This window comes from Schistocerca americana, chromosome 4 (genome assembly GCF_021461395.2).
Source record: "Schistocerca americana isolate TAMUIC-IGC-003095 chromosome 4, iqSchAmer2.1, whole genome shotgun sequence".
Taxonomy (NCBI): Eukaryota; Metazoa; Arthropoda; class Insecta; order Orthoptera; family Acrididae; genus Schistocerca; species Schistocerca americana.
In genome coordinates, this window is record NC_060122.1 from 594,432,965 (window position 1) to 594,459,785 (window position 26,821).

A 26,821-nucleotide genomic window follows, 5' to 3' on the forward strand; every position below is an offset into this window, starting at 1 on the left:
TCCTCTTCATATATAAGACGGTCTTCACTGCCATCGAGCGTGTTACTTATGCCGCACTTCCAGAAAGATTTAACAATAATGTCTCCTCTCACTGTAGACCACGACTGTTTCGTCCAGTGACACACCTTTTTGATAGGAGGTCGTTTCAAAGCTCCCTTAGGCGTGAATTGATGTGATTCATCCATCATCCATTTGTCCATTCCTCTCTCGTATATACACTACTGGCCATTAAAATTGCTACACCACGAAGATGACGTGCTACAGACGCGAAATTTAACCGACAGGAAGAAGATGCTGTGATATGCAAATGATTAGCTTTTCAGAGCATTCACACAAGGTTGGCGCCGGTGGTGACACCTACAACGTGCTGACATGAGGAAAGTTTCCAACCGATTTCTCATACACAAACAGAAGATGACTGGCTTTGCCTGGTGAAACATTGTTGAGATGCCTCGTGTATGGAGGAGAAATGCGTTCCATCACGTTTCCGACTTTGATAAAAGTCGGATTGTAGCCTATTGCGATTGCGGTTTATCGTATCGCGACATTGCTGCTCGTGTTGGTCGAGACCCAACGACCGTTAGCAGAATATGGAATCGGTGGGTTCAGGAGGGTAACACGGAACGCAGTGCTGGATCTCAACGGCCTCGTATCACTAGCAGTTGAGGTGACAGGCATCTTATTCGCATGGCTGTAACGGATCGTGCAGCCACGTCTCGATCCCTGAGTCAACAGATGGGGGCGTTTGGAAGACAACAACCATCTGCACGAACAGTTCGACGACGTTTGCAGCAGCATGGACTATCAGCTCGGAAACTATGGCTGCGGTTACCCTTGACTCTGCATCACAGACAGGAGCTCCTGCGATGGTGTACTCATCTACGAACCTGGGTGCACGAATGACAAAACGTCATTTTTTCGGATGAATCCAGGTTCTGTTTACAGCATCATGTTAGTCGTATCTGTGTTTGGCGACATCGCGGTGAACGCACATTGGAAGCGTGTATTCGTCATCTCCATACTGGCGTATCACCCGGCGTGATGGTATGAGGTGCCATTGGTTACACGTCTCGGTCACCTCTTGTTCGCATTGACGGCACTTTGAACAGTGGACGTTACATTTCAGATGTATTACGACCCGTGGCTCTACCCTTCATTCGATCCCTGCGAAACCCTACATTTCAGCAGGATAATGCACGACCGCATGTTGCAGGTCCTGTACGGGCCTTTCTGGATACAGAAAATGTTCGACTGCTGCCATGGCCAGCACATTCTCCAGATCTCTCACCAATTGAAAACGTTTGGTCAATGGTGGCCGAGCAACTGGCTCGTCACAATAGGCCAGTCACTAATCTTGATGAATTGTGGTATTGTGTTGAAGCTGCATGGGCAGCTGTACCTGTACACGCCATCCAAGGTCTGTTTGACTCAATGTCCAGGCTTATCAAGGCCGTTATTACTGCCAGAGGTGGTTGTTCTGGGTACTGATTTCTGAGGATCTATACACCGAAATTGCATGCAAATGTAATCACATGTCCGTTATAGTATAATATATTTGTCCGATGAATACCCGTTTATCATCTGCATTTCTTCTTGATGTAGCAATTTTAATGGCAAGTAGTGTACTTTAGATGGTTTATTTGTCGAGACATCAAGAGGTTACAATTGTGAAGTAAGTCTTCAAGGAATAACGGCAAGCTCTGTATTGTGGGTGTATTTTATTGATGTATTACGGATATGAAGTAACTGTAGTTACATCCTTTCTGTAAGTTTCTGGATAAATTCTTTTTAACATGGCTCATAAAATTAAGAACAATGAAGATGGCTGCTTTCTGATTACATTGTAATTGATTGGTTTTAATTGCCACTAGAATACTAGTCTGTGTCTGAAGGAGGAATTCTAGCTTTAATCGATTTAGAGGGGAAAGGAAGGTTGGAAAGGGGAGGGTGGGGGCGTTGGGAGAGGAGGGAAAAGAGATGGGGGGCATGATTAAATCATACGTTCAAGGTCAATGACCGTGTTGAAGCTCATTTCTGATCCCAAATCGCCATTGCATTCATACTCAAAATGTTTTCCGCAGTACTTCACCCATTTTACATACCATCGTTCGCCTTTCGTGCTACGAGGCTTGTCGGCAATGGAATATCGTGTTTAACAGTTGATCATCGTTCAGTTATTTCACTTCTAAGTTTTCGAATAAAACTGAAGAGGTATAGCGTCTGAAGACTTCCAGTTGGAGCTACGTACATTCAGCCAAAGTCATTTTAAGGAAAGTGTTAAGTAGCAGAAGCAGGTGCTAGGCTCGTTACTGGATTTCACGCAGATACCCATTCATCCTCACATGAGATCTGTGAAGTCACTTGATGCTCGTGGTTATCTACATTAAGGAATTTTAATTTTTTTTTCACTTGACAGCTATTTTATGTATAAATGTATGTGCTATCGCTCAATGTTTCTCATTTTCTACTTGCCATACGCTTCTTACAATATCATGTCGGTTACGTAGAATGCACAAGCTTCAGTGTGTTGCAGTTTTCACAAACAGTACTACTGCGTTAACAGTGTTATTGAATACCTTCAACGGTTTATTACTCCATAAAGTATTCCTACCTTAATTCTCATAGTGTTTGTTTATGATTCCATTAAAGTTCATTGTAACTAAGGGAATATACTCATATCACGTGGTGGAGCTGAAACCATTGGCCTGTTAAATACGTCTACGGAACCCATACTATTAGTGAAACTGTAAAACCTTGTATCTGTCTGTTTGTGTGTTTGAACACTTTAATCTCTTGAACAACTAGACGAATTTTCGTGGGGATTTACAGGTAAAAAGAGTAGCTTAGGGCAACGCACAGGCTTTATTTATCAGAACTGGATCACGGAAAACGAAAATAGATTTGAGGTTTTATCGTATGTCTGTTTGAACACGCTGTTCTCGAAAACTACCTGACGAATTTTCTTTGAGTTGTCCCAAGTAACATGAGCGTAGTTTGTGGCAGCTTATAAGCTTTATTTCATCGGAACCGGAACACGGAAAAAATATTGTATTTGAAACGTTCATCTAAAATCGCATGCTCGGCTTTGTAGTTCTGATGTTTAATCATCCCAACGCAGTACACCAAAGAATGAATGGATGGCTCCGTTTGTTTCGTAGTACCCGAAAGAAACCATAGATGGTAGTTTATGTCAACTCAGCGACAGGTGTATTTTCGGAACTTTGCGTCTTGGACATAATTAAGCGAAGCACTCTTATTTTTACGAATACAATGGAGCAGCGAATTTGCTTGGCTAAGATATATGTACTTACTGATTTCGCCTTGTATATTAGGAACTTAACGATTGCACTTTTCTTCTTTCGATAGGCATTATTTATTTTTATTGCTTGCTAGAAAAAAGTGTATATTAAGTTTGCTTTATGATTTGGGTGCCTATTCCTTATATTTTAATTTCGTTTCGTTTGACAAAAGAACTTCCTAAAAATCGACCGAGTCTTTCTGGATACACCAGAGAGGCTATGCTGTCTCAAGAATACAATGAAGGCTGTGAGGCGATACTCGCTGCTGCTTGAGAACCTGAGGCTTTAACTCGCTCTTTGGAAAATCGTTCCTCAAATAAATGCGTGACGGAACTCTGATCGAGAGAGACATTAAATATCTCGCTCCTTAGAACCCTTCATTCACAATGGCTTTAAGTTTCGTCTTCCGCCGTAACATCATAGAAGCGGAAATTCTGGCGCAAAGTGGCATGGAAGACCGAGTTTTTGTTCTGAATCCTGCTTATTCCTAACAATTTACCATTTCCCTTTAAACAAGTACAATTCCAGGAGAGCTTATGTTATGTCACGGTCATAAACAAAGCACATGTCAGACGCTGCTTGTTGAGAGAGTGAACACTAGTGTTAGATGCTTTTCGCACAGCGAATTCTACGTCGCACTCTCCATTTTAATGAAGCAAACAATGTCTTTGTACATGTCCCGAATCATACTACACTGCACAACAAAATAGAAGGATCACTTTTTCGAAACCCCGTAACTGTCTTCCATTCCGATGCATAATTTTGAAATTCGGCTCAACTGCGCTTAAAACCTACCTCTGTAATTGTGCAAAATCGTGACGCCCTGTGACGTCACTTTTCAGACACACCTCCGCTCAGAATCAATACGAAATGGCCTCAAGGGGCGGCAAAAAAGGCATCAATGACATCACTCCTTGCATTGCGGCTTGATTAATACAAATTTCGTGGTCGAAAACGACAGTTCACAGTGCAGTGAGCGACAGGACGACGTTCTTGAGGGTGCCCGACACTGATGCCGCCCTCTTGGGCGTGTCAAACCTACTCTAAGAACATTGTGGGACTGCTACCCCGTTGAAAGTGATCTCACGCCTTTGGAATGTAGCGTGACCGGAATTCTTTCCCAGGTATACATAGTGGAACCACTAAGGAATGTTCAAAACCATTCGTCGAAATATGCACGTGATCCAAAGAAGCGAAGGGCGTTTCTGCTTTTCCAACCTCCCTGTTTCGCGCCCTCCTGTGGAGTAATTGCTGGGGTGTGCAACATTAAAATGTGCATGAATGGAACGTCGAAGGGCCCCTTTAAGAACCCCCCCCCCCCCCCCAGTTCGGCAACACCCTCGTTGGCACCCACGAACCATTGTTGAGCATGTTACAAATGTACCTGCCAGAGGCTTTCGCACACGTTCAACCTTGCAGGTGCTCTAGCGCTGGGGCTTAGTCAACCCTTTAGACACACCTTTGATACCGTTTCCCTACCTTCAGGCTCAAGAGTAGCTGCGAAGCTGAATCTGACAGGTAAATTTGTAAAGGGCCTAAAAACCGTGCGTGAGTGGCACTGCGGGTGTTGCCGAGCTGGAAAGTTTCAGAGGGACACATTGTCGCTCTATTCATGCATCTGAATAATGACACATTTAAGAGACATGTAAGAGGTCGAAATAAGGCTCAATAACTGGATGACTGACTGATCTGGCCTTGTAACACTAACCAAAACAGCCTTGCTGTGCTGGTACTGCGAACGGTTGAAAGCAAGGGGAAACTACAGCCGTAATTTTTTCCGAGGGCATGCAGCTTTACTGTATGGTTAATGATGATGGCGTCCTCTTGGGTGAAATATTCCGGAGGTAAAATTGTTCCCCATTCGGATCTCCGCGCGGGGACTACTCAAGAGGACGTCGTTATCAGGAGAAAGAAAACTGGCGTTCTACGGATCGGAGCGTGGAATGTCAGATCCCTTAATCGGGCAGGTAGGTTAGAAAATTTAACACGTAAGGCAATACTGACCCTACCGCTTATCTTAGAAGCTAGAGCAAGGAAAGGGAAACCTACGTTTCTAGCAATTGTAGACTTAGAGAAAGCTTTTGACAATGTTGACTGGAATACTCTCTTTCAAATTCTGAAGGTGGCAGGGGTAAAATATAGGGAACGAAAGGCTATTTACAATTTGTATAGAAACCAAATGGCAGTTATAAGAGTCGAGGGACACGAAAGGGAAGCAGTGGTTGGGAAGGGAGTGAGACAGGGTTGTAGCCTCTCCCCGATGTTATTCAATCTCTATATTGAGCAAGCAGTGAAGCAAACAAAAGAAAAATTCGGAGTAGGTATTAAAATCCATGGAGAAGAAATAAAAACTTTGAGGTTCGCCGATGACATTGTAATTCTGTCAGAGACAGGAAAGGACTTGGAAGCAGTTGAACGGAATAGATGGTGTCTTGAAGGGAGGATATAAGATGAACATCAACAAAAGCAAAACGAGGATAATAGAATGTAGTCGAATTAAGTCGGGTGATGTTGAGGGAATTAGATTAGGGACTGAGACACTTAAAGTAGTAAAGAAGATTTGCTATTTGGGGAGAAAAATAACTGATAATGGTCGAAGTAGAGAGGATATAAAATGTAGACTGGCAACGGAAAGGAAAGCGTTTCTGAAGAAGAGACATTTGTTAACATCGAGTATTGATTTAAGTGTTAGGAAGTCGTTTCTCAAAGTATTTGAATGGAGTGTAGCCATGTATGGAAGTGAAACATGGACGATAAATAGTTTGGACAAGAAGAGAATAGAAGCTTTCGAAATGTGGTGCTACAGAAGAATGCTGAAGATTAGATGGGTAGATCACATAACTAATGAGGAGGTGTTGAATAGGATTGGGGAGAAGAGAAGTTTATGGCACAACTTGACTAGAAGAAGGGATCGGTTGGTAGGACATGTTCTAAGGCATCAAGGGATCACCAATTTAGTATTGGAGGGCAGCGTGGAGGGTAAAACCCGTAGAGGGAGACAAAGAGATGAATACACCAAGCAGATTCAGAAGGATGTAGGTTGCAGTAGGTACTGGGAGATGAAGAAGCTTGCACAGGATAGAGTAGCATGGAGAGCTGCATCAAACCAGTCTCAGGACTGAGGACCACAACAACAAAACTTGTGCACCAACTACTACTGCAGTAAAACATGTGAGCATTTGACACTCGTTACGACCTCTGCATTTCCTATAGTTTTAAAAATAGTTCTTGGCTACTGCAGACAACGGAAACTCGTCAATGAAGTAATTATCCTGAAATTAAGGTGGTTACATTTATTATTTAAGACTCGCCTAAAGATAGGGAAGCTGTAGGACATTAGAGATCTCTAAATGTAATTCGGATAGAGAATACAAATCTTAAATAATCCAATCAAGTGAACAACTGATAATAAATAATTCAGAGCAGTGTTAGGAAAACTGTAGGCTACTAAAATAAAATAACTCCAGATACTGTGGGATTCACATTTAATCAAAAGAATGCAGGGTGAAAAAATGAATGAAGTTTCTGCATCTGCGAAACTCGCTACAGTTAGATAAGTAAGACAAATATTTAACATAGATAACTGAGCGTTCAAAATGCATAAGCAAGCGGGTTAAGTGTCTACTGCTCAGAAGACAGATTACACTTCTGCCTGAGCGAACCTTATATTCTTTAAGTGCAATGACAGGGTACCAGTAAGCGCCAGATGATAGCCTAGAAGTTAAATCTCTCTGAGGTCTCTCCTGAACTCCCACAACTCTCAAGCTCCACTTGGAGGGAAGGTTGAATGCTGTTGCCAATATAATAAGCTAGCATGCTCCTTTTTCTACGAAAAAGCTAGGGAAAGCATTCGAAACTTCCCAATCAGACCTTGTAGAAAACATTAACATTCATGGGGTTGGTACTGGTTTAGAACGGTCTTTTTTCATTGCGCAGCATTATCTACACTATGTCTGGTGGCGAGGGTGTAACTATGGATTGAACAGTACGTAATTTTGAAGAGTAGCAAAAAACTTTCTCACGACAGGGAAGTTTCAGTATGTGGATCATCTTCGATGTGCAAAAAGAAACATAAATTCCACCCTAAAGCGCATTCAGGGGAAAGAGGTGTAGAGGAATGACACAGTGCTTCTGGCCAGCGAGAAAGCTCCAGGTACTGTCCACAACAAGCATTTGTGCGAAAAGTGACTACCAACCAGGAGGCGCACGTTTCCCTTTCGACACACCGTGAAAAGCCTTCTGCCGACTCTCCGAGACTGGCGAGCCCTGCAGACTCACCCCCAAGAGCCGAGAAATCGAATACTTTTCACATCCGCAAAATGCAGGTACGAAGCTCACAAATTAATCATCGTGAAATCGTAATAGTGCTGTAACAAAGTCGGAAATTAAATTCTGACACTTAAGTTTTTTTTTTTTTTTTGGGGGGGGGGGGCGGGTGAGTTGGCAAGGGGGGGGGGGGAGGTCATCAGTATTTTGACTGGTTGGATGCGGCCCGTCACGAATTCCTCACCTCTGCCAAACTCTTGATCTCAGAGTAGCACTTGCAACCAACTCCCTCAGTTATTTGTTGTATGTGTTCCAATCTTTGTCTTCTTCTATACATTTTAGCGTCTACAGCTCTCTCTAGTGCCATGTAAGCTATTCCGTGATGTCTTAACAGATTCATTATTATCTGTCCCTTCTTCTTGTCAGTGTTTCCCGTATATTACTTACCTCGCCGATTTTCTGGAGAATCTCCACATTCCTTACCTCATCAGTCCACTTAATTTTCAACATTCTTCTGTAGCACCCAATGTCAAACGCTTCGATTCTCTTCTTTTTCCGGTTTCCTCACAGGTCACGTTTCACTACTATACAATGCTGTGCTCCAAACGCACATTCTCAGAAATTTCATCCTCACATTGAGGAATATGTTTAGTACTAGGAGACTTCTCTTGGTCAGGAATGCCCTTTTTGCCAGGGCTAGTCTGCTTTGGATGTCTTTCTTGCTCCGTCCGTCACGTGTTATTTTGCTACCTAGTAGCACAATTCCTTAACTTCATTTACTTCGTGATAACCAATCCCGATCTTAAGTTTATCGCTGTTCTCATTTCTTCTGTTTCTCATTACTTTCGTCTTTCTTCTGCTTACTCTCAATCTATATTCTGTACTCATTAGACTGTTCATTCCATTCAGCAGATCACGTAATTCTTCTTCACTTTCACTCAGGAGAGCAGTGTCATCAGCGAATCTTGTCACTAATAGCCTTTCACTTTGAATTTTAATCCCATTCTTGAACCATTCTTTTATTTCCATCGTTGGATCTTCAATGTATAGACTGAACAACAGGGGCGAAAGATGACATTGACACCATTTTTAATCCGAGCACTTCTGTCTTGGTTTTCCAGTCTTACCATTCAGTCTTGGCTCTTGTACATGTTGTATATTATCCGACCCTTCCTACAGCTTACCCCAGTTTTCATCAAAATTTTGACCATTTGCACCATTTGACAATGTCGAGATATGCTATGAACTTGTTTTGATTTTTCTTTAGTGTCGCTTCCATTATCAACCTTAACGTGAGAACTGCCTCTCTGGTGCCATTAGTCATCTAATACACCCTCAATTTTCTTTTAAATTCTTCTGTATATTATTACTGTCAACAACTTGGATGCGTGCGCTGTTAAGCTGATTGTGCGGTAATTCTCGCACTGTTGACTTTGTACTCTTTGGAATTGTGTGGATGATGTATTACCGAAAGTCAGATGATATATCGCCAGATTCATAGATTCTGCACACGAAAGTGAATAGTCGTTTTTATTGGCACTTCCCTCAATGATTTTAGAAATCTAATCCTTCTGTCATGTTCGATCTTAAGTCTTCCAGTGTTCTTTTAAATTTTGATTCTAACACTGGAGCGCTTGACAGTCATGTCCAATATAAAAAATGTTTCAGTTAAGTGTCGTCAAATCGCCGCTAATCAGGCACACACACCTCCCCGAGCCAGTTCCCATCATATGAGTCCCTCATCCTACCAGCTAACAGCTATGTCTCCCCTTCCTTTCTCCCCGGAAAAACTACTCGTCCCAACTATCCTTAGAACATGTCATTTAATAAAATAGATGTAGGTTGCAGTAGTTACGAAAGAAAATGAAAAGATTTACACAAGACCGACTAGCGTGGAGAGTTGCGTCAAACCAGTCTTTGGACTGGAGATCACAACTACACATTTAACTGCTTGGAGGCTTTGAGGACCTCACCATACGCATTTCCAGCACAGCGGAGAGAAATTAGCTGTTGACCACTGACTGCGCAGGCTCTGCTCACCACTGGACGTGTCGCAAGAATACGACGTGGCGGGGCTGAGCAGCTTCGCCATTAGCGCGTTCTCCGGGGCAGCGCAGTACAACTCGGTCTCCAGAATCGGAAGCAGCACTGTGGAGCAGTACTGCGAGGCGCTGAGGAGCGCCAGCGGGGACTCGGCGCTGGAGCGCCTCACCAACTTCTTGGGGTTCGATGACGCAACATCCTGCGTCGATCCCGACTACGAAGCTTCCATCGAGTACTACCAGAGCACTGAATGGAGCGATGATATCAGTAAGTATTGTGTTTAATTGTGACGTTCTAAAAGGAATGCTTTGTTTAGTGAGTTTTGTGTTCAATAAATTTTATTTTCAATCAATTTCTAGGGCGAGATACAAGAGCAACTGCGAAAATAGAGAGAGTTGCGTAACAAGTTTAAAAAAACCTCATTAACTAATGAAACATGAATGAACGAAGTCGAAAGAAGTGTGAAGGCAGCCGTGATATAAGTGGTTAATTAATGTGAAAGCGTCGCCTTACGTCTTGAGTGCTGAGTTTGTGCTACGTAAAATCAGTCAATAGAGCAAAGTATTCCGTCTTACTAATGGCTCATTGATTATGATGACACCGAAACGAAAGATAGTACAGGGAGATGGAGGCCAAAACACTAGATTCTGTCTTTCAAACCTGTTTCACCTGTGAGGTGGCATGAGCGGTTCACGAGAGCTTCAGCTTAGACGGTGGAGTAAGTCAGCAGAAAGGAGTGCTGAGTTCCCGGCGAAGTAGTGCGTCAGTGCTGCCATACCATATCAAACGACACTTACATTCGTTGTATTTAGCCTCAACAAAGAGCGCAGAAGATAGACCGAAGAGTTATATTATATGGTTTTCCACCAGCAAGTTGCTATTTGAAGGCAGAGCATGGTGTGGTGGCCATAAAGGCTACGTAGCTGCAACTGATTTCATGGCTACTGCAATGGTAAAAACAGCACAGAGACAGCTGCAATGTAGGAAAATTGGAAATTTGTGGTAAGGTCTTATGGGACCAAACTGGTGAGGTCATCGGTCCCTAAGCTTACATACTACTTAATCTAACTTAAAATAACTTACGCTAAAGACGACTCACACACCCATGCCCGAGGGAGGACTCGAACCTCCGACGGGGGGAGTCTCACGGTCCGTGACAAGATGCCTTAGACCGCGCGGCTACCCCGTGCGGCTTGCAAGGTAGGAAGTAGCACTACATGAAAGAGTACACTTAAACAGCCAAACACTATCGTGAAATAGTTAATTATTTAAAGCTGATGGAAGCTGTAAATTTACATTTGTCCTTACAAAATAGATGACATACAAACGTCCTATGTGTTTGGAACAAGGAAAGTAACTCCTTAGGCAAACCCAGAAACTGTATATTTATGAACTAAATATAATTAAACTAACAAATGTAAATGATGCTTTTGATGACTAATTGCTAACTTAAATGAAAAACATAGAATAAATCAAAACTGCCACTTTATCAAGTGATACATTATCACTAAAACAAATGTTAACTTCCCAACTCGCATTAGTTTCAGAAAATTACTTTAGTGAATGTTATTTTTTCTTCTTCTACATCTACACCTACATCTACATCTACATTTATACTCCGCAAGCCACCCAACGTTGTGTGGCGGAGGGCACTTTACGTGCCACTGTCATTACCTCCCTTTCCTGTTCCACTCGCGTATGGTTCGCGGGAAGAACGACTGCCGGAAAGCCTCCGTGCGCGCTCGAATCTCTCTAATTTTACATTAGTGATCTCCTCGGGAGGTATAAGTAGGGGGAAGCAATATATTCGATACCTCATCCAGAAACGCACCCTCTCGAAACGTGGACAACAAGCTACACCGCGATGCAGAGCGCCTCTCTTGCAGAGTCTGCCACTTGAGGTTGCTAAACATCTCCGTAACGCTATCACGCTTACCAAATAACCCTGTGACGATACGCGACGCTCTTCTTTGGATCTTCTCTATCTCCTCTGTCAACCCGACCTGGTACGGATCCCACACTGATGAGCAATACTCAAGTATAGGTCGAACGAGTGTTTTGTAAGCCGCCGGAGGGAGTGGCCCAGAGGTTCTAGGCGCTACAGTCTGGAACCACGAGACCGCTACGGTCACAGGTTCGAATCCTGCCTCGGGCATGGATGTGAGTGATGTCCTTAGGTTAGTTAGGTTTAATTAGTTCTAAGTTCTAGAGGACTGATGACCTCAGAAGTTAAGTCCCATAGTGCTCAGAGCCATTTTTTTGTTTTGTAAGCCACCTCCTTTGCTGATGGACTACATTTTCTAAGGACTCTCAACCTGGCACCCCCCTTACCAGCAATTTTATATGATCATTCCACTTCAAATCGTTCCGTACGCATACTCCCAGATATTTTACAGAAGTAACTGCTACCAGTGTTTGTTCCGCAATCATATAAGCATATAATAAAGGATCCTTCTTTCTATGTACTCGCAATACATTACATTCTTCTATGTTAAGGGTCAGTTGCCAGCAAGTGCCTATCCGCTGCAGATCTTCCTCACTGTCAAACTAAAGCAGCTGAAAACCAAGAATACAGCATACAACGTAAATCTCTTCTCCCTTAAAAGGTCATGAAGATGGTCATGTTTGGGTCACAGCCTCCAGTGCAGGACTAGAGAGAAACCAAGGATCCTGGGCAGGGGACCTACCGCAAAAGGAGACATGGCCAATGCCAATGGTTCCGCCAGAGAGGAGGAAGGGTACTGAGCCAAAGGCATTGTCTGGTCCACCAGAAATGCTGGAGGCGAGGACATATCAACCAGAGATGGGAGACAGGAAGTGGAGGAGGAGGATAAGGCAGAGCAGAAGGAGGGCGAGTCAGAGTCCATGGGCCCCATATTGGGAGGCATGGAAGCAAGCTTCGCTGGGGCCTGACGCTGCAGGTGGAGGGAGTTCGGACCATGGTGCGAAAGGGGCGGCAATGGGGAAGCACACTGTTGCAAGTGGGAGTCTGCACCTTCTTTTCGACCAGCCCTGTCGACCGGTTGACTGGAGGGCGACGGCAGTGATAACCCAGCAGGGTATAGGTGCAACTGGTTTGCATGACAGGTCAGCATCCACCACAAACGACTGCTGACTCTTGCGGGCCACCACGACATCGAGCAGCCGCCCTTGCTGCCAGCCAGAGACTGAGCCAAAACGGCAGTCTCAGAGGGAAAACACGGCAGGCATTGGTGGTCCAGTGCATGCGAATCAGGGTGCAAAAAATCCAGAAGTCCTGCGCCTAGAACCGCACGGCCACTCTGGCCGGCGTCTCGTTTCATAGTCTGATTCCCTCAGCACCGCCTGAGTTAATTCGACCACATTCTGTTACCCTCCATTCATTTTTGAGATGCTCCTCTTGTAACTTCTTTGCAAGACGTTGCCCATACCGGTAAATTGCTCCTCCTAGTCCTTTCTCCGTTTCTGATAGGATTACAACGTCATCGGTAAACCACAAACTTTAATTACTTCCTAATTTGCTCAATGCACAGACTGAATAGCTGTTCCACTCGCTTCTCAGGTATTGCTTCCCTTTCACTTATAACTGCATTCTGGTTTTTGTTCAAGTTGTCAATAGCCTTTCGCTTACTGTATTTCATCCCTGCTACCTTCAGAATTTAGAAGAGCGTATTGCAGTCAACATCGTTAAAAACTTCCTCTGAATCTAGCAATACCATAAACATAGATTTGACTTTTTTATCATGTTTTCTAAGATAATTCGTAGCATAAATAACCTTTCGATGTAGGCTTATAACAGTTATTCCATTCTGTAAATAATTCATGTCAGTATTTTACAACCAAAACTTATTAAACCTATGTCCGCCCCAATAGCTACGCGGTCAGCGTGACGGATTGCCGTCCTACGGAACTGGGTTCGATTCCTGGATGGGTCGGGGATTTTCTCCGCTCAGGGACTGGGTGTTGTGCTGTCTTCATCATCATTTCATTTCACCGATTGGCAACGTATCAAAGATTAATGTAGCATACAGAGAAAGCGGAAAAACGTCATCCGCTAAATAACAACGCGAACGGAAGTGGGTGTTGAGTGTCGTGTCAGACGGTTATTTAAGAGAATTCTGACGAAAAATAAGAGGACGACAGCTGCAAAGGTCATTGCAGAACTGAGTGTCGCTCTCCCGGCCCCTATCAGCACCAAAACAACACGAAGGGAGATTCGGGAGCAGAGAATTGCAGTGTGAACAGGAATTTCAAAATCGCTCACCAGTTATGCAAATGCCCGTAACAGCAATATGTGATGCCGAAGCTTTATAATCTGTACATGGAGCAACGGAGGACAGAAATTTCAATCAAAAACTTTATCCTCCGAATGCGAAAATGTTTTGTTGATGCCCATCTACACAGGTAGAAATGATCATCGTCATAAAATAACAGACATAATCGCACGGAAAGATTTAAGTGTTCGTTTTTTCCACGCGCTGTCCGAGTGGATCGGTAGAAAAATTATGTGGAGGTGGTTCGATGAACCCTCCGGCAGGCACTTAAGTGTGAATTGCAGAGTAGTCAGGTAGAAGTAGTGGTAAATGTAGATTGGTATGACAGGTGAGATCAGGGTGGATGTCTACATTTGTGGTAACACCGTAGAAGGAAACTGTTTCGTGGGCATAAAGGCAACCGCGCACGATCTATACTTCACTCGTTATTTCACAGTACCAACAAAGATACACACATTAAAAAAAGTTTTATATCACCTTGGTTCCGAGAGTTACGGGACCTGTGCAGAAATTTGGAATAGAGATCAACATAGTCATTTTTTCCGCCCTTTTTATTGCTCATGAACACCCTACATTGCATGTTGTACCACCATACAGAGAGACCTTCAGTAGTGGTCGTCCAGATTGCTGTACACACCGGTACCTCTAATACCCAGCAGCACGTCCTCTTGCATTGATGCATGCCTGAATTCGCCGTGGCATACTATCCACAAGTTCATCAAGGCACTGTTGGTCCAGATTGTTCCACTTCTCAACGGTGATTCGGCGTAGATCGCTCAGAGTGGTTTGTGGGTCACGTCATTCATAAATAGCCTTTTCAGGTTATCTCAGGTATGTTCGATTGGGTTCATGTCTCAAGAACATGCTGGCCACTCTAGTCGAGCGATGTCGTTACCCTAATGAAAAAAGTCATTCACAAGATGTGTACGATAAGGGCGCGAATTGTCGTCCATGAAGACGAATGCCTCACCAATATGCAGTCGATATGGTTGCACAATCGGTTGGAGGTTGGCATTGACGTATCGTACAGCCGTTACGGCACCTTCCACACCCACCAGCGGCGTACGTCTGCCCCGCATAATGCCACCCTAAACAATCAGGGATCCTCCACCTTGCTGCACTCGCTGGACGGTGTATCTAAGGCCTTCAGCCTGACTGGGTTCCCTCCAAACACGTCTCCGACGATTGTTTCTTTGAAGGCATATGCGACATTCATCGGTGAAGAGAACGTGATGCCAATTCTGAGGAGTCCATTCGGCATCTTGTTGGGCCCATCTGTACCGAGCTGCATGGTGTCGTGGTTGCAAAGATGGACCTCGTCATGGACGTCGGGAGTGAAGTTGCGCATCATGCAGCTTATTGGGCGCAGTTTGAGTCGTAACATGACGTCCTGTGGCTGTACGAAAAACATTATTAAACATGGTGGCGTTGCTGTCTGGGTTCCTCCGAGCCTAATCCGTAGGTAGCAGTCATCCAGTGCAGTAGTAGCCCTTGGGCGGCCTGAGCGAGTCATGTTTTCGACAGTTCCTGTCTCTCTGTATCTCCTCCATGTCCGAACAACATCGCTTTGGTTCACTCCGAGACGCCTGGACACTTCAAATGGTTCAAATGGCTATGAGCACTATGGGTCTTAACATCTGAGGTCAACAGTCCCATAGACTTAGAACTACTTAAACCTAACTAACCTAAGTACATCACACACATCCATGCCCGAGGCAGGATTCGAACCTGCGACCGTAGCAGCAGCGCGGTTCCGGACCAAAGCGCCTGGACACTTCCCCTATTGAGAGCCCTTCCTGGCACAAAGTAACAATGCGGACGCGATAGAACCTCGGTATTGACTGTCTAGGCGTGGTTGAACTACAGACAACTCAAGCCGTTTACCTCCTTCCTGGTGGAATGACTGGAACTGATCGGCTGTCGGATTCTTCCCGCCTAATAGGCGCTGCTCATGCATGATTGTTAACATCTTTGGGCGGGTTTAGTGGTATCTCTGAACCGCCAAAGGGACTGTGTCTATGATTCAATATCCACAGTCAACGTCTATCTTCACGAGTTCTGGGAACCGGTATATTCGTAAGAAAAAAACCCAAGTATCAAGTCTCGCGAAATTCAAAGTTTCAGCGAACTGAATGTTAAATACCCTACTTTCAGTTATATTGCCGACAACTCCAGTTGACGGTGAACTACCTCACATCCAGCCAACAGCCTTTCACGACCTTATCCACTCCAGTAACATCAGTTTAAATGTGGTTGAAATGCCCCAACGGCTAAACCCTCAAACGGTAATTACAGACCAGACAACAGTGACCAGTCTAAAACAGATAAAACACACAATTAGCGATAGGCTTAAGCTGCTTAAGCTATAGACCATTCAATTCCATAGAATTAAAAAGGCAAATTCGGGGAAGTATATATACCCAGTTAGTACACGTAAGTCTTATTAACTTGAGCCACAAAAAATACTACTATCAGGCTAGCCGAACTCTAGTATCATTGTTTTGTTTTATCAACTTACCCACTTGATACTGAAGGTGAATCAGCTGTTACTGCGATGACGGCAACTACAAATGTCTGGTATACCGAAAATTACCAATCAGCCCCGTTAGCACACACACAGTGGGTTTCAAGTTCACACATTGTTCACCATGTAAGCTTTTCTCACGGACAGTCTGTCCACGTTCGTTACAGAAGTCGACCAATATTCAAAAGTCCAGGCTGCCTGCCTTTCTGAGAGACAATTCCATACAACTCGGCCTCACACACAAATACCGGGCAAGTCGACTCCCGGTGTTGTGACCAGCCAGCAGCCACGAGGAAAACTGACCATAGTCACTGCAGTCGGCAACTTACTTTTCCTCGCCGGCGGGGCCGCTTAAATTGCCTCCCCCGACCATGCCCTCTCTTAAGCCGGCCAGGGAAGTCACAGAAATCGCAGAGCACCTATAGGAGAGAGTAGTAACTATCAATAAGCGCACTTGCATGGATCACTTCCCCTAAAGCTTTTCCTCTACGGTCTCTCAAGTACGACGTAGGTTCTTCATTGATGTCTTGAAACATGTGCTATGATCCCTTCCCTTCTTCTTGTCTGTGTTTTCCATATGTTCATTTCTTTGCCGATTCCACGGAGAAACTCCTCGTACCTTATCATGCACCTAATTTTCAACTACTTTCTGTAGAAGCATATCTCAAACACTTCGGTTAAATTCTTTTCCGGTTTTCCCATACTCCATGAATCACTGCCATACATTACTGTGCTCTAACGGTAGATCCTCGGAAATTTCTTCCTCAAATTAAGGCCAATGTTTGGTGTTAGTGGACGTCTTTTTGCGGGTAGTTGCCTTCTTTGTCCGTCCTAGACTGCTTTTTACGCCCTCTGTTCTTCGTCCATCGTGCGTAATTTTCAAAGTAGCAGAATTCCTCCACTTCGTCCACTTTGTGGTCTTCTATTTTGGTATTAAGTTTATTGCTAATTTTATTTTTGCTACTCCTTGTTTACGGAGCGAGGTGGCGCAGTGGTTAACACACTGGACTCGCATTCGGCAGTATGACAGTTCAAATCCTCGTCCGGCCGTCCTGATTTAGGTTTTCCGTAATTTCCCTAAATCGCTTCGGGCAAATGCTGGAATGGTTCCTTTGAAAGGGCACTGCCGATTTCCTTCCCTAATCCGAGCTTCTGCTCGGTTTCTAATGACCACGTTGTCGACGGGACGTTAAACACTGATCTGCTCCTACTCGTCGTTACTTTCATCTTTCTGCGGTCTCAATCTAAATTCTGTACGCATTGGACGTTCTAGTTTCCGAATTATTTTTGAAGTACCTGCGTTGCTTCCGTGGTTGCGTAGTATACTTCTACAGCTGGATATGATTACTTATTGAGACAGGCCAGCGTTTCAGATGACAAGCTCACTGTGGGGTTACGTCAGATACTTTATTCTGCTACATCATATCTTGTGGAATTGAGTGGGGAACGCATTTACACAGGCTTTGCGATTCTTTCTCGCTTTCACTAAGTAGAAGAATGTCATCATCGAATCTTAACATTGATAAGGTTTCACCTTGAAGTTTAGTCCCACTCTTGAACCTTTATTTTATTTCGTCATTGCTTGTTCAATGTACAGATTGAACAGTAAGCAAGAAAGGCAACGTCCCTTTCACATATCCTTTCTAATCCGAGCGCTCCGTTCTTAGCCTTCCACTCTTATTGTTCCTTGGTTCTTGTACATAGTGTATGATACTTGCCTCTCCCTAAACTTACCGAGCGAGGTGGCGCAGTGGTTAGACACTGGACTCGCATTCGGGAGGACGACGGTTCAATCCCGCGTCCGGCCATCCTGATTTAGGTTTTCCGTGATTTCCCTAAATCACTCCAGGCAAATGCCGGGATGGTTCCTCTGAAAGGGCACGGCCGACTTCCTTCCCCATTCTCCCCTAATCCGATGAAACCGATGACCACGCTGTCTGGTCTCCTTCCCCAAACACCAACCATCCCTAAACTTATACCTATTCTCCAAAGAATTTCAAACATCTTCCTCCATTTAACGTTGTCGAAAGCTTTTTCCACCCCAACAAATACTGTGTACGCGTCTTCATGATTCTTAATCTTTGCTTCCATTATCTAGCTCAATGTCAGATCAGCATCTCTGGGGCCTTTACCTTTCCTAAGCCAAAAATGTTCATTTAAAAGATCCTCATCTTTCTTTACCTTTCTTCTGCATACTACTCTTGTCAAAAATTTGGTTGCACAGTTGTTAAGCTGATTGTGTGGTAGTTCTCACACTTATCTGCCATTGCTATCTTCTGGATCGTGTTCCTGAAATGTTCCGGAAGTCTGACGTACGTCTCCAGACTCGGATTCTAAAAACCAATGTGAATGACTGTAGAAATGAAGTATAGTGGAGTCAGTGGGACTATGCATCAACATTCTTTTGACTACACAAACACTGAGTAGGAGTGCGGCAAGACTTATCCCACGGCGTGATACTGGTACATTTCGGTAGGTCGCCAGACACTACTGAGAGGTATGTGATTTAAACCAGCGTTTTGCAGCATAATTGTTGACTCAGAACCGTGCGCCAACGTTACATGTGTTCTTGGCAGTGATTAACGTTTCTTGCACCAGTACGATTCTAGGTCCTTACCTTCGGGCCGAGTACAAACCAGGCAAGCACACTTGGGCTGCTCTTTATGGTGCCGCGTTTACAGGGGCATGGACCTCTCTCCTGTCGGTCATGTCCATACATGACCACAAATGCTGGCATTCAACCGGGTCCTTTATCAGTACATAGATATTTGAGAATAAGCAAGGTACACAGCACCGAAGGACAACATTACAACTTACATAATGCATGTTACGTAATTGCGCCGGTTTTCATAAGATATCATCAATGACGTTGACTATTATGCGAAATTCTGTTATGTGATGTGATAGCACAACACAGAGGGAAGAAACTAATCCCGCTGCGAATTTTACTTAAACTGACGAAATTCAAAATCAGACATTTGAAATCTCAAGTTTTAAAAGTTTTCTTCGACACACGGGTTTGTCACTCAGTTCCTTAAGACATGAAGTTGCAAGGTGAAGTGTCTGACGTTATCTCACAGGGAACTTGTCGTCTGAAGTACCGGCCTATCTGGAGAGCTGATCGTATCTCGCTGTAGGAGAACGCCACGCAATCACTGAACCAAGGCAGGGACTTACAAAGATAATTTCTAAAGTAAAATGTATTCTTGTAAAAAAAATTTACGTCAATGAAATAAAAATTAGCAAGCACACTATTTGCTTATATGTTCATCTGTGTGTCGACTTCGTAGCCTTGCATATTGAGAAATTTATCTTAAATACTTCGTTCTGATACGGCGTTGTCATCTTCCGTGTTTGTTATCAGTGAGTTACTTAATACTCAGGAGGTCCAAAGTTGAAAATTCTTTGTCTACAAAGACCATGATGAAATTTATTTCATCGGAATACGCCGGAACTATATTGTACCCTAGTCTAACGCATTAAACAACCGACTCTGCTCACGTCAATAAAATCATCGCCATCGAGGGTACATGATCAAGCATTTTTGCCATCGTCATTGCAGCACGAATTGTGGCTCTTAGTCGATGCAACGTTCAATAGCAGAACTGGAAGAGCAACGAATTGCCGCGCTGTTTGTGAGCTCCATCGATGAGGAGAAAGTAATGATTTACGTTCTTTTCTGTGGTAATGGCCGTACAGATTACTGTCAGCAAATAGGGTTACACATATGTGGTGTAATCTGCAACACCGCATCAAACAGAACAAATACATTTGCAACTTCTTTCATATAAGTACAGTAGAAGCCCGATATAACGCGGTTGTCGAGGGACACGCTTTAATCTCATGTTGTAGCGTACCTACGGTGTATCGAGAGTGACCGGTGTAATAACAAACTACGCATGGAAAGTGAGAAGAACAGGTAACGCAATATTATACATACAGTACTACACTACAATTAATTGCAAAGAACGTTAGAAGTAAAACTTACCAAACAAGGCTCAGCAATTACACGAATTTCACTCGAACATCGACCAAACAATAGTATGAGTTTCAATACACTATGTAAAGGACACTGTCAAATACAATATAACAGTTTACAATTGAAATGCCTGGGCTAGCAGGACAGAGAGGATCAGGTTGTGGAAAGGGGCTAAAAGACGTTGCTGTCAGTTGCACTCAACACACAAACTTTATTTTACAACACACAATATTACAAGGATTCAAAACACTCAAACCTTTAATCGACCTCCTTTGGTTAACTTTAGATCGGCTGTAGGCCACACTCAAAATCCAAAATACAAGGCCTAAGCAAGAAGTTGAAATACAAGGTCCTTCTGGAGCTTTCACCAAAAATATTTTCTAAATCTTCAGTCTAAACAGGATGAAAGCTTTAGCAATTTAATTTAGTGTAGACCCAGATTTTGAAAATTCCACGCTAACATCCCTAATGCGTAATACCGTAACTCTCTGAATATACGTCTTCCCATAACACGGAAAGAACAAGCAAGTGTCACAGTGATGCTAATCCCAGAAGTCGAACATAATTACACTTGGGTCCAAAACTAAAGCAACAAAGATAAATTTTGCGAGGTTACTTTTCTTTTACCACAAACAGTGTAAACAGGTGATAGTATATTACAATGTAAAGAATACAGAACGTAAGCAACTGTAATGTGGTTAACGGTAGACAAAAATGCTCTTCGTTTTTTTCCAACTTAATAGATTTTCCGACACATTCTAACAATTAGTCATTGTCCTCCGTGTAGGGTGTGACCACCTCTGACAGCAATATAGGCCTGGAAACGTCGGGGCATGCTGTGAATGATGTCATCAGTCTCATGCTGAGGCATTAAAACCCATTCTTCCTGCAGCGCTGCTCACAAGGCTTGGAGAGTGGTTGGTGAAGATTGAAGTGATGCAACCCATCTCCCTAGTGCATACCAGATATACTCTATGGGACTGAATCCAGAAGAGTGAACACGCCACACCATGTGTACAGTAACTTCCGTGCCATATGACATCGAGCGTTATGGTTGTCTGGGTCCACAGCACCTCGCGACAGTCTCACATGAGGCCCAAAGATCTCTCCAAGATACCTGACAGCAGTTCATCCTTGCTGATGCACCCGTACAATTTCAAAAAGAGGTGTTCAAGTGGTCAACATAATCCCTGCCCAAACCATTATGGATCCTCCTCTATATCGGTCTCTTTCCCCAATTTTTGTGTCCCGAAATCGTGTTCTACGTTCTCTCTAGATGCGAATTCGTCTAGAATCACTATCTAGACCGAATCAGGATTCATCTATGTAAAGAATATTGGCCCACTGTTCGACCGTCCAGGTGGCATGTTGACGGCTCCACTCTAGACGTTCCGTTCTCTGAAGACGCGTCAGAGGTACACATACAGCAGATCGCCGACAGTAAAGGCCACTCTGCTGGAGCCTTCTGTATAGCGTTTGCCCGATACGTCCAGTGGATGCTGCGAAGTCTGATGCCAGTTTCCGTGCAGTACTAAGGTGGTGCCGTAGTACCCTTACAGCCAAATAACGGTCCTCTCTTTTTAATGTTACACGTGGTCGGTCCTGCCCTAGTCTTCGGCACATAGTTTCGGTTTTTACAGATTGGCACCATACCCGAGAAACAACAGAAAGGTTCACATTAAGCCATCGGGCCACATCCCTTTGTCCTTCTTCCTTTCTTCCTAACGTCCTACACCGCAGAGAGTCTGGTAGGCGTCTTCTCTTTACCATACTGCACCGTCTGTGATGCTGTACACAACGATTGTAGATGTGGGACTACCTAGAAAACACTAACGCGTTTGATAGGTGTCCTAACGTCATTGTTGGCGTGGTTGTCCGTTGACAGGTATACCATCTTTCATGCTGAACGCAGTCATACGGACATTCGTTGACAGTTTGTATGATCATATAGTCAATTAGGCGCAGGACGGGAAAGAGCGGTTTGTTGCTTTAATTTTGGACACCAGTGTAGATAGGTATTTATTCTAAATGAGTACTTCTTTATTTCTACCTATTGCTTCTATCAATATTTCCTTTCAAAGCTTCTACTTTGTTTGCAGTAACTTTCCGCCAGTAATCTAATAAGTAATTAATTTTGATATGTCCACAGAAAAATATTAGCAAGTAAAATAGTACTCTGATGTAATGTTAGCTGCCATAGACAGAAATCGGTTTATATGGATAGTCCAATTTAACTATTAAAATTTAATAATCGCTATGAAAGAAAAGCATCGTATTTAACAAAGATTTTGATTCATGGTTTTCCAGTGCCCAGTACTTTTCAGCCTATAATTTTATAATTTCCTTCATTTATGAGTACTAGTACTAGAATAGTGAACTGGTATACAAGTGAAAGAAATATGGAAACGAAAGAAGTTGCTCCACATAGATGCTGCTGTATTGTACGGTAAGATTTACTTAACCATAAACGAACTGGTCATGACGAAATGTGTCTCACACTGCTAAAAAAACTTCACTTTCATTTTCTATACTTCTAATGACCTGAGAAAAATTGAACTGCGGACTGGGGAGTAATATGAAGCTGCTATCATGTAATTCTTCTGACAAATTTTTTCAAAGACCAGGGCAGTTTCCATTGGTTAGATGATGGACTATCATTTATTTGAGTACCATTCGTTCCATTTTTATTGTCTATGTTGGCACTGATACCATTTGTATAACTACAGTTTCTGACAACATTTTTTTACACAGGTGTATTTTCCAGTTTTTTCTTTGCTATATCATTCCTTATTTTGCTGTAAATATCAATGTGTCATTTCTCTTTTCAAATTACATACTTTTCCCTCCGATTACCTTCTTTACTTTGTGGTCTCCCTTTACTCTTCAGCTTACAGTGCTATACTGTGGATACCGTAATTTCCCTTCGCACCAGTGGAACAAACAATCAGGCGTGGCATCAACAACAATGAAACGCCATTGTGTGAATGATTGTTGCTTCGGAAGTGTTGTCTGTCCAGTGGACAAGACTATTTAGTTTTTTGACCTCAGAAATTTAGTCAAGGTTGCTGTAAAGTGTAAAAGGTAAGTAATTCACATCAGATAATTGTACAGTTTATAAATTGACTTGGTAGTCGCTACGGATTTCCTGCAGTTTGTGAGAAATGAAAGAGGTAAAGTAAGTTGAGACTGACTGGTGCTGCCTTGTGTTAGCGTACTGGGAAACTTCGTCACGAAAGTGTTTAAGTATGTTTTGGGGCTTATTTGAATAACTGAGAACGGGGCTTTTAGAATATCTAGTGGCAAACTGATTGAATGTGATGTAAAGTACATTTACAAAACATTTTCTATTTCCTAATACTATTGGAATTATCTACCTCGCCATCTACTTCCGATGACGAGGACCCTTAAAAGGAAAGGAGGCAGAGTGGAACGGGATGACGGGTCGAAGAAGGAGGCAGCTGAAGCAGCAGCAATGAAAAGACATCGATATTGAGCCGTAGTTGTGTCCGGCTCTTCGAAAAGGGCGCCAGGCGGAGTGCTTTCTCTTCGTGTCTAGTGTTTGCGGCGGCGCTTTCGGTTTGGCGCGCTGTTTGGATCGCTACCGCCCTCTGGCGAGAGTTGGAGCAAGCGAACGGTCGCGTGAGGTGATTTAGGGTCGGTGTCGCGGGTCTCTGTGGTTCAAATGGCTCTGAGCGCTATGGGACTTAACATCTGAGGTCATCAGTCCCCTAGAACTTAGAACTACTTAAACCTAACTAACCTAAGGACATCACACACTTCCATGCCCAAGTCAGGATTCGAACCTCCGAAAGTAGCGGTCGCGCGGTTCCAGACTGAAGCTCCTAGAACCGCTCGGCTACCGCCGCCGGCTCACATTCTTCACTTGCAACATTAGAGTTTTGGCAGGATAATGAGATAGAAATGCTCTGTTTACTGTCACACACTACCGATGTACTGCAGCCTTTTGACAGATGTGTTTACAAGACCTTCAAGACACAATAGTTCGAAATGGCAACAAAATAGCAGCAAGGAAATCTCAACACCAAAATGGGCAAATTTGATTTCAACGGCAGTTTCACAGAAGCATAGGTATCAAAACGTCAGTCCGTTTAGCTGTAAGTAGATTTTCCTGTACGGGGATCTACCCGCTTAACCCAGATGCGATTGAGGATTGGCGGTTTGCTCCTTCTGAAGCTCCAAGAGTAATAACGGAAACACCTATACAGAATGCTGCAAAAACCGCGGTAACCTCAACAGTTACGCCAGAAATCTCCATGCGAGATATTTTTTCTTCTCGACAGAAACCTCGAGAGCTGTGCCAATCGCTCGTCACACAACATCTGCAGAAAGCACTGCTACAGTAACGACAAGGATGGAGTTACTGATGTAAAAAGAAGAGAAGAAAGAGAACTTCTGAACCTAATGGCGACCGAAATAAGAATATCAGTACCAGAAATAGAGCCTGTGTACAATCCCAAAAGTGCACCACCTGGTATGTCGGTGCGAGAAGTCGCTCGCAAGCACTTTCTCTGTGGACATTGCGCGTGTTTTATGCGAAAAGGGGAGCATTTCACAAAGATAAGTTTCTATTAATGTGAAATTATTATTGTGTCATTACTCCTTAAAGTATTAAATAACATTAGCAGTGTTTTAAGGTAAACATATATCTAATTTAATTGTAGTCTATATATGTCCATAATTAACCTTATTTAGAAAGCCCAAATCACTGACCGAATGGCCCCCCTCACAACCATTTTCGGCAGTCGAGAGGATAAATTGAATAACGGCATAAAATAAACGTTTGACATTCCGGAGTAACCATCTTTCGCAGATACAATAGATTTATTCTAGAAGTATAAGGGGCAATCAAATAGCTTCCGTTTGAGGGCGTTGCTGCAGCATGCAACGTAGCGCGACTCTATTGCACGTATAGAAGCGACGACATGTAGGCAAGGGATTTATGTGACATTCGTGTCTTTCCGATGTGTATGCGGTAATTGCGGAAACGTGAACTATGGCGATGCTATTATCAAACGCGGCCAAAAAGGAACAACGCGCTGTTCTTCTTTTCCTGGCTGCCGAAGGACAAACACCGGTAGACATCCATTGGAGAATGAAGAATGTGTATGCGGCAACGTGTCCGTCGAAAACCACCGATGTGGAATGGCGAGACAAGGGGAGCTGCAGCTTCGTGATAACGCAAGTTCCCATATCGCAAATGTCGTAATGCAGTAGTTACGACAAATCAAGTGGGAACATTCGATCATCCGCGCTACAGTCCTCATCTCTTCCCGTGCGTTTATTGGACCTTCAGCCCCCTAAACTTCTTGGAGGGTCCTGTCGGACGAGGATGGACAGCAGGTAGTTACGGACTTCTTCATACGACAGGACATGGCGTTTTACCAAAGGCGTATCTTCAGTCAGTGCGTCGATTGCATGACTGCCTCAGTGTCCACGGCGATTTTACCTGATTGGTATACCTATTTTGGACTGTACCACCTTCGACTCCAACCTTCTTGATCGCCCCTTACTACATGCCTGGAAGGAAAATTTAGTTAATAATTTCACGAAAAAATGTATGTAGTTGAAATTATTCCTATAGCCACACTGTATCCTAAATGCTAACCTAGTGCAAGCAAATGCTTCCTTAATTTTTCTGTGAACTGTGCTTTTCTTCTATTTCCAATTATCTTTAGCTTGTGGTTTCCTAGATAATTCATGAAAATCTATATTATTAATTATGCTACTTTCTGGGTCTACAAATATTATAATCCCATTAGCAAATTACTATTGTGAAACTTTTTACTGCGTATTTTGTTCTTTTCGTGTATGTTCTATAGCCTCCATTACATTTTCTATGAAAGAATGTAACAGCTATGCAGAATGAGAGCAGTCTTGTTTAATATCACTTTCTATTGTAGCTTACTTCTTAAAAACGTCATTATTATCTGTTTTTACATCGGTTTCTGTTAAAGTTGAGGATTTGTCCTTAGTAATTTCAATCCCTTCCATTTTTGTTCAGTTCCCGAAACAGAATCTTTCACTCTACTTCCTTGCATGGCGACTCTAGGTCAATAGACGTTGCAGATGATTTATATAAATCTCGATTCTTTCTAACATTATCTTTAGTGCCAATATGGCTTTCCTCATTCCTTTGCGTTTTCTTGATCCAATCAAGAAAGATATGCTCTCAGATGTTGTTTTGCGCTAGCAGTTAGTTTTCCTTTTATAACATTATAACATATAATATATAACATATAATATATATATAACATATAATATAACATAATATATAACATATAATATATAACATATAACATATAACATATAACTTTTATAACATTATAACATGAACCATGGACCTTGCCGTTGGTGGGGAGGCTTGCGTGCCTCAGCGATACAGATAGCCGTACCGTAGGTGCAACCACAACGGAGGGGTATCTGTTGAGAGGCCAGA

General features: G+C 43.2%; 1 protein-coding gene across 1 annotated transcript in view; it reads left to right on the forward strand.

Moving 5' to 3' along the window:
* Positions 1-26,821, forward strand: part of LOC124613030 (putative serine protease K12H4.7) — an 85,345-nt gene that overhangs the window by 43,932 nt on the left and 14,592 nt on the right. Inside the window, exon 6 of the mRNA XM_047141598.1 lies at positions 9,595-9,875. Coding sequence (XP_046997554.1) covers positions 9,595-9,875 — 281 coding nt within the window. The remainder of the gene's footprint in view (positions 1-9,594; positions 9,876-26,821) is intronic.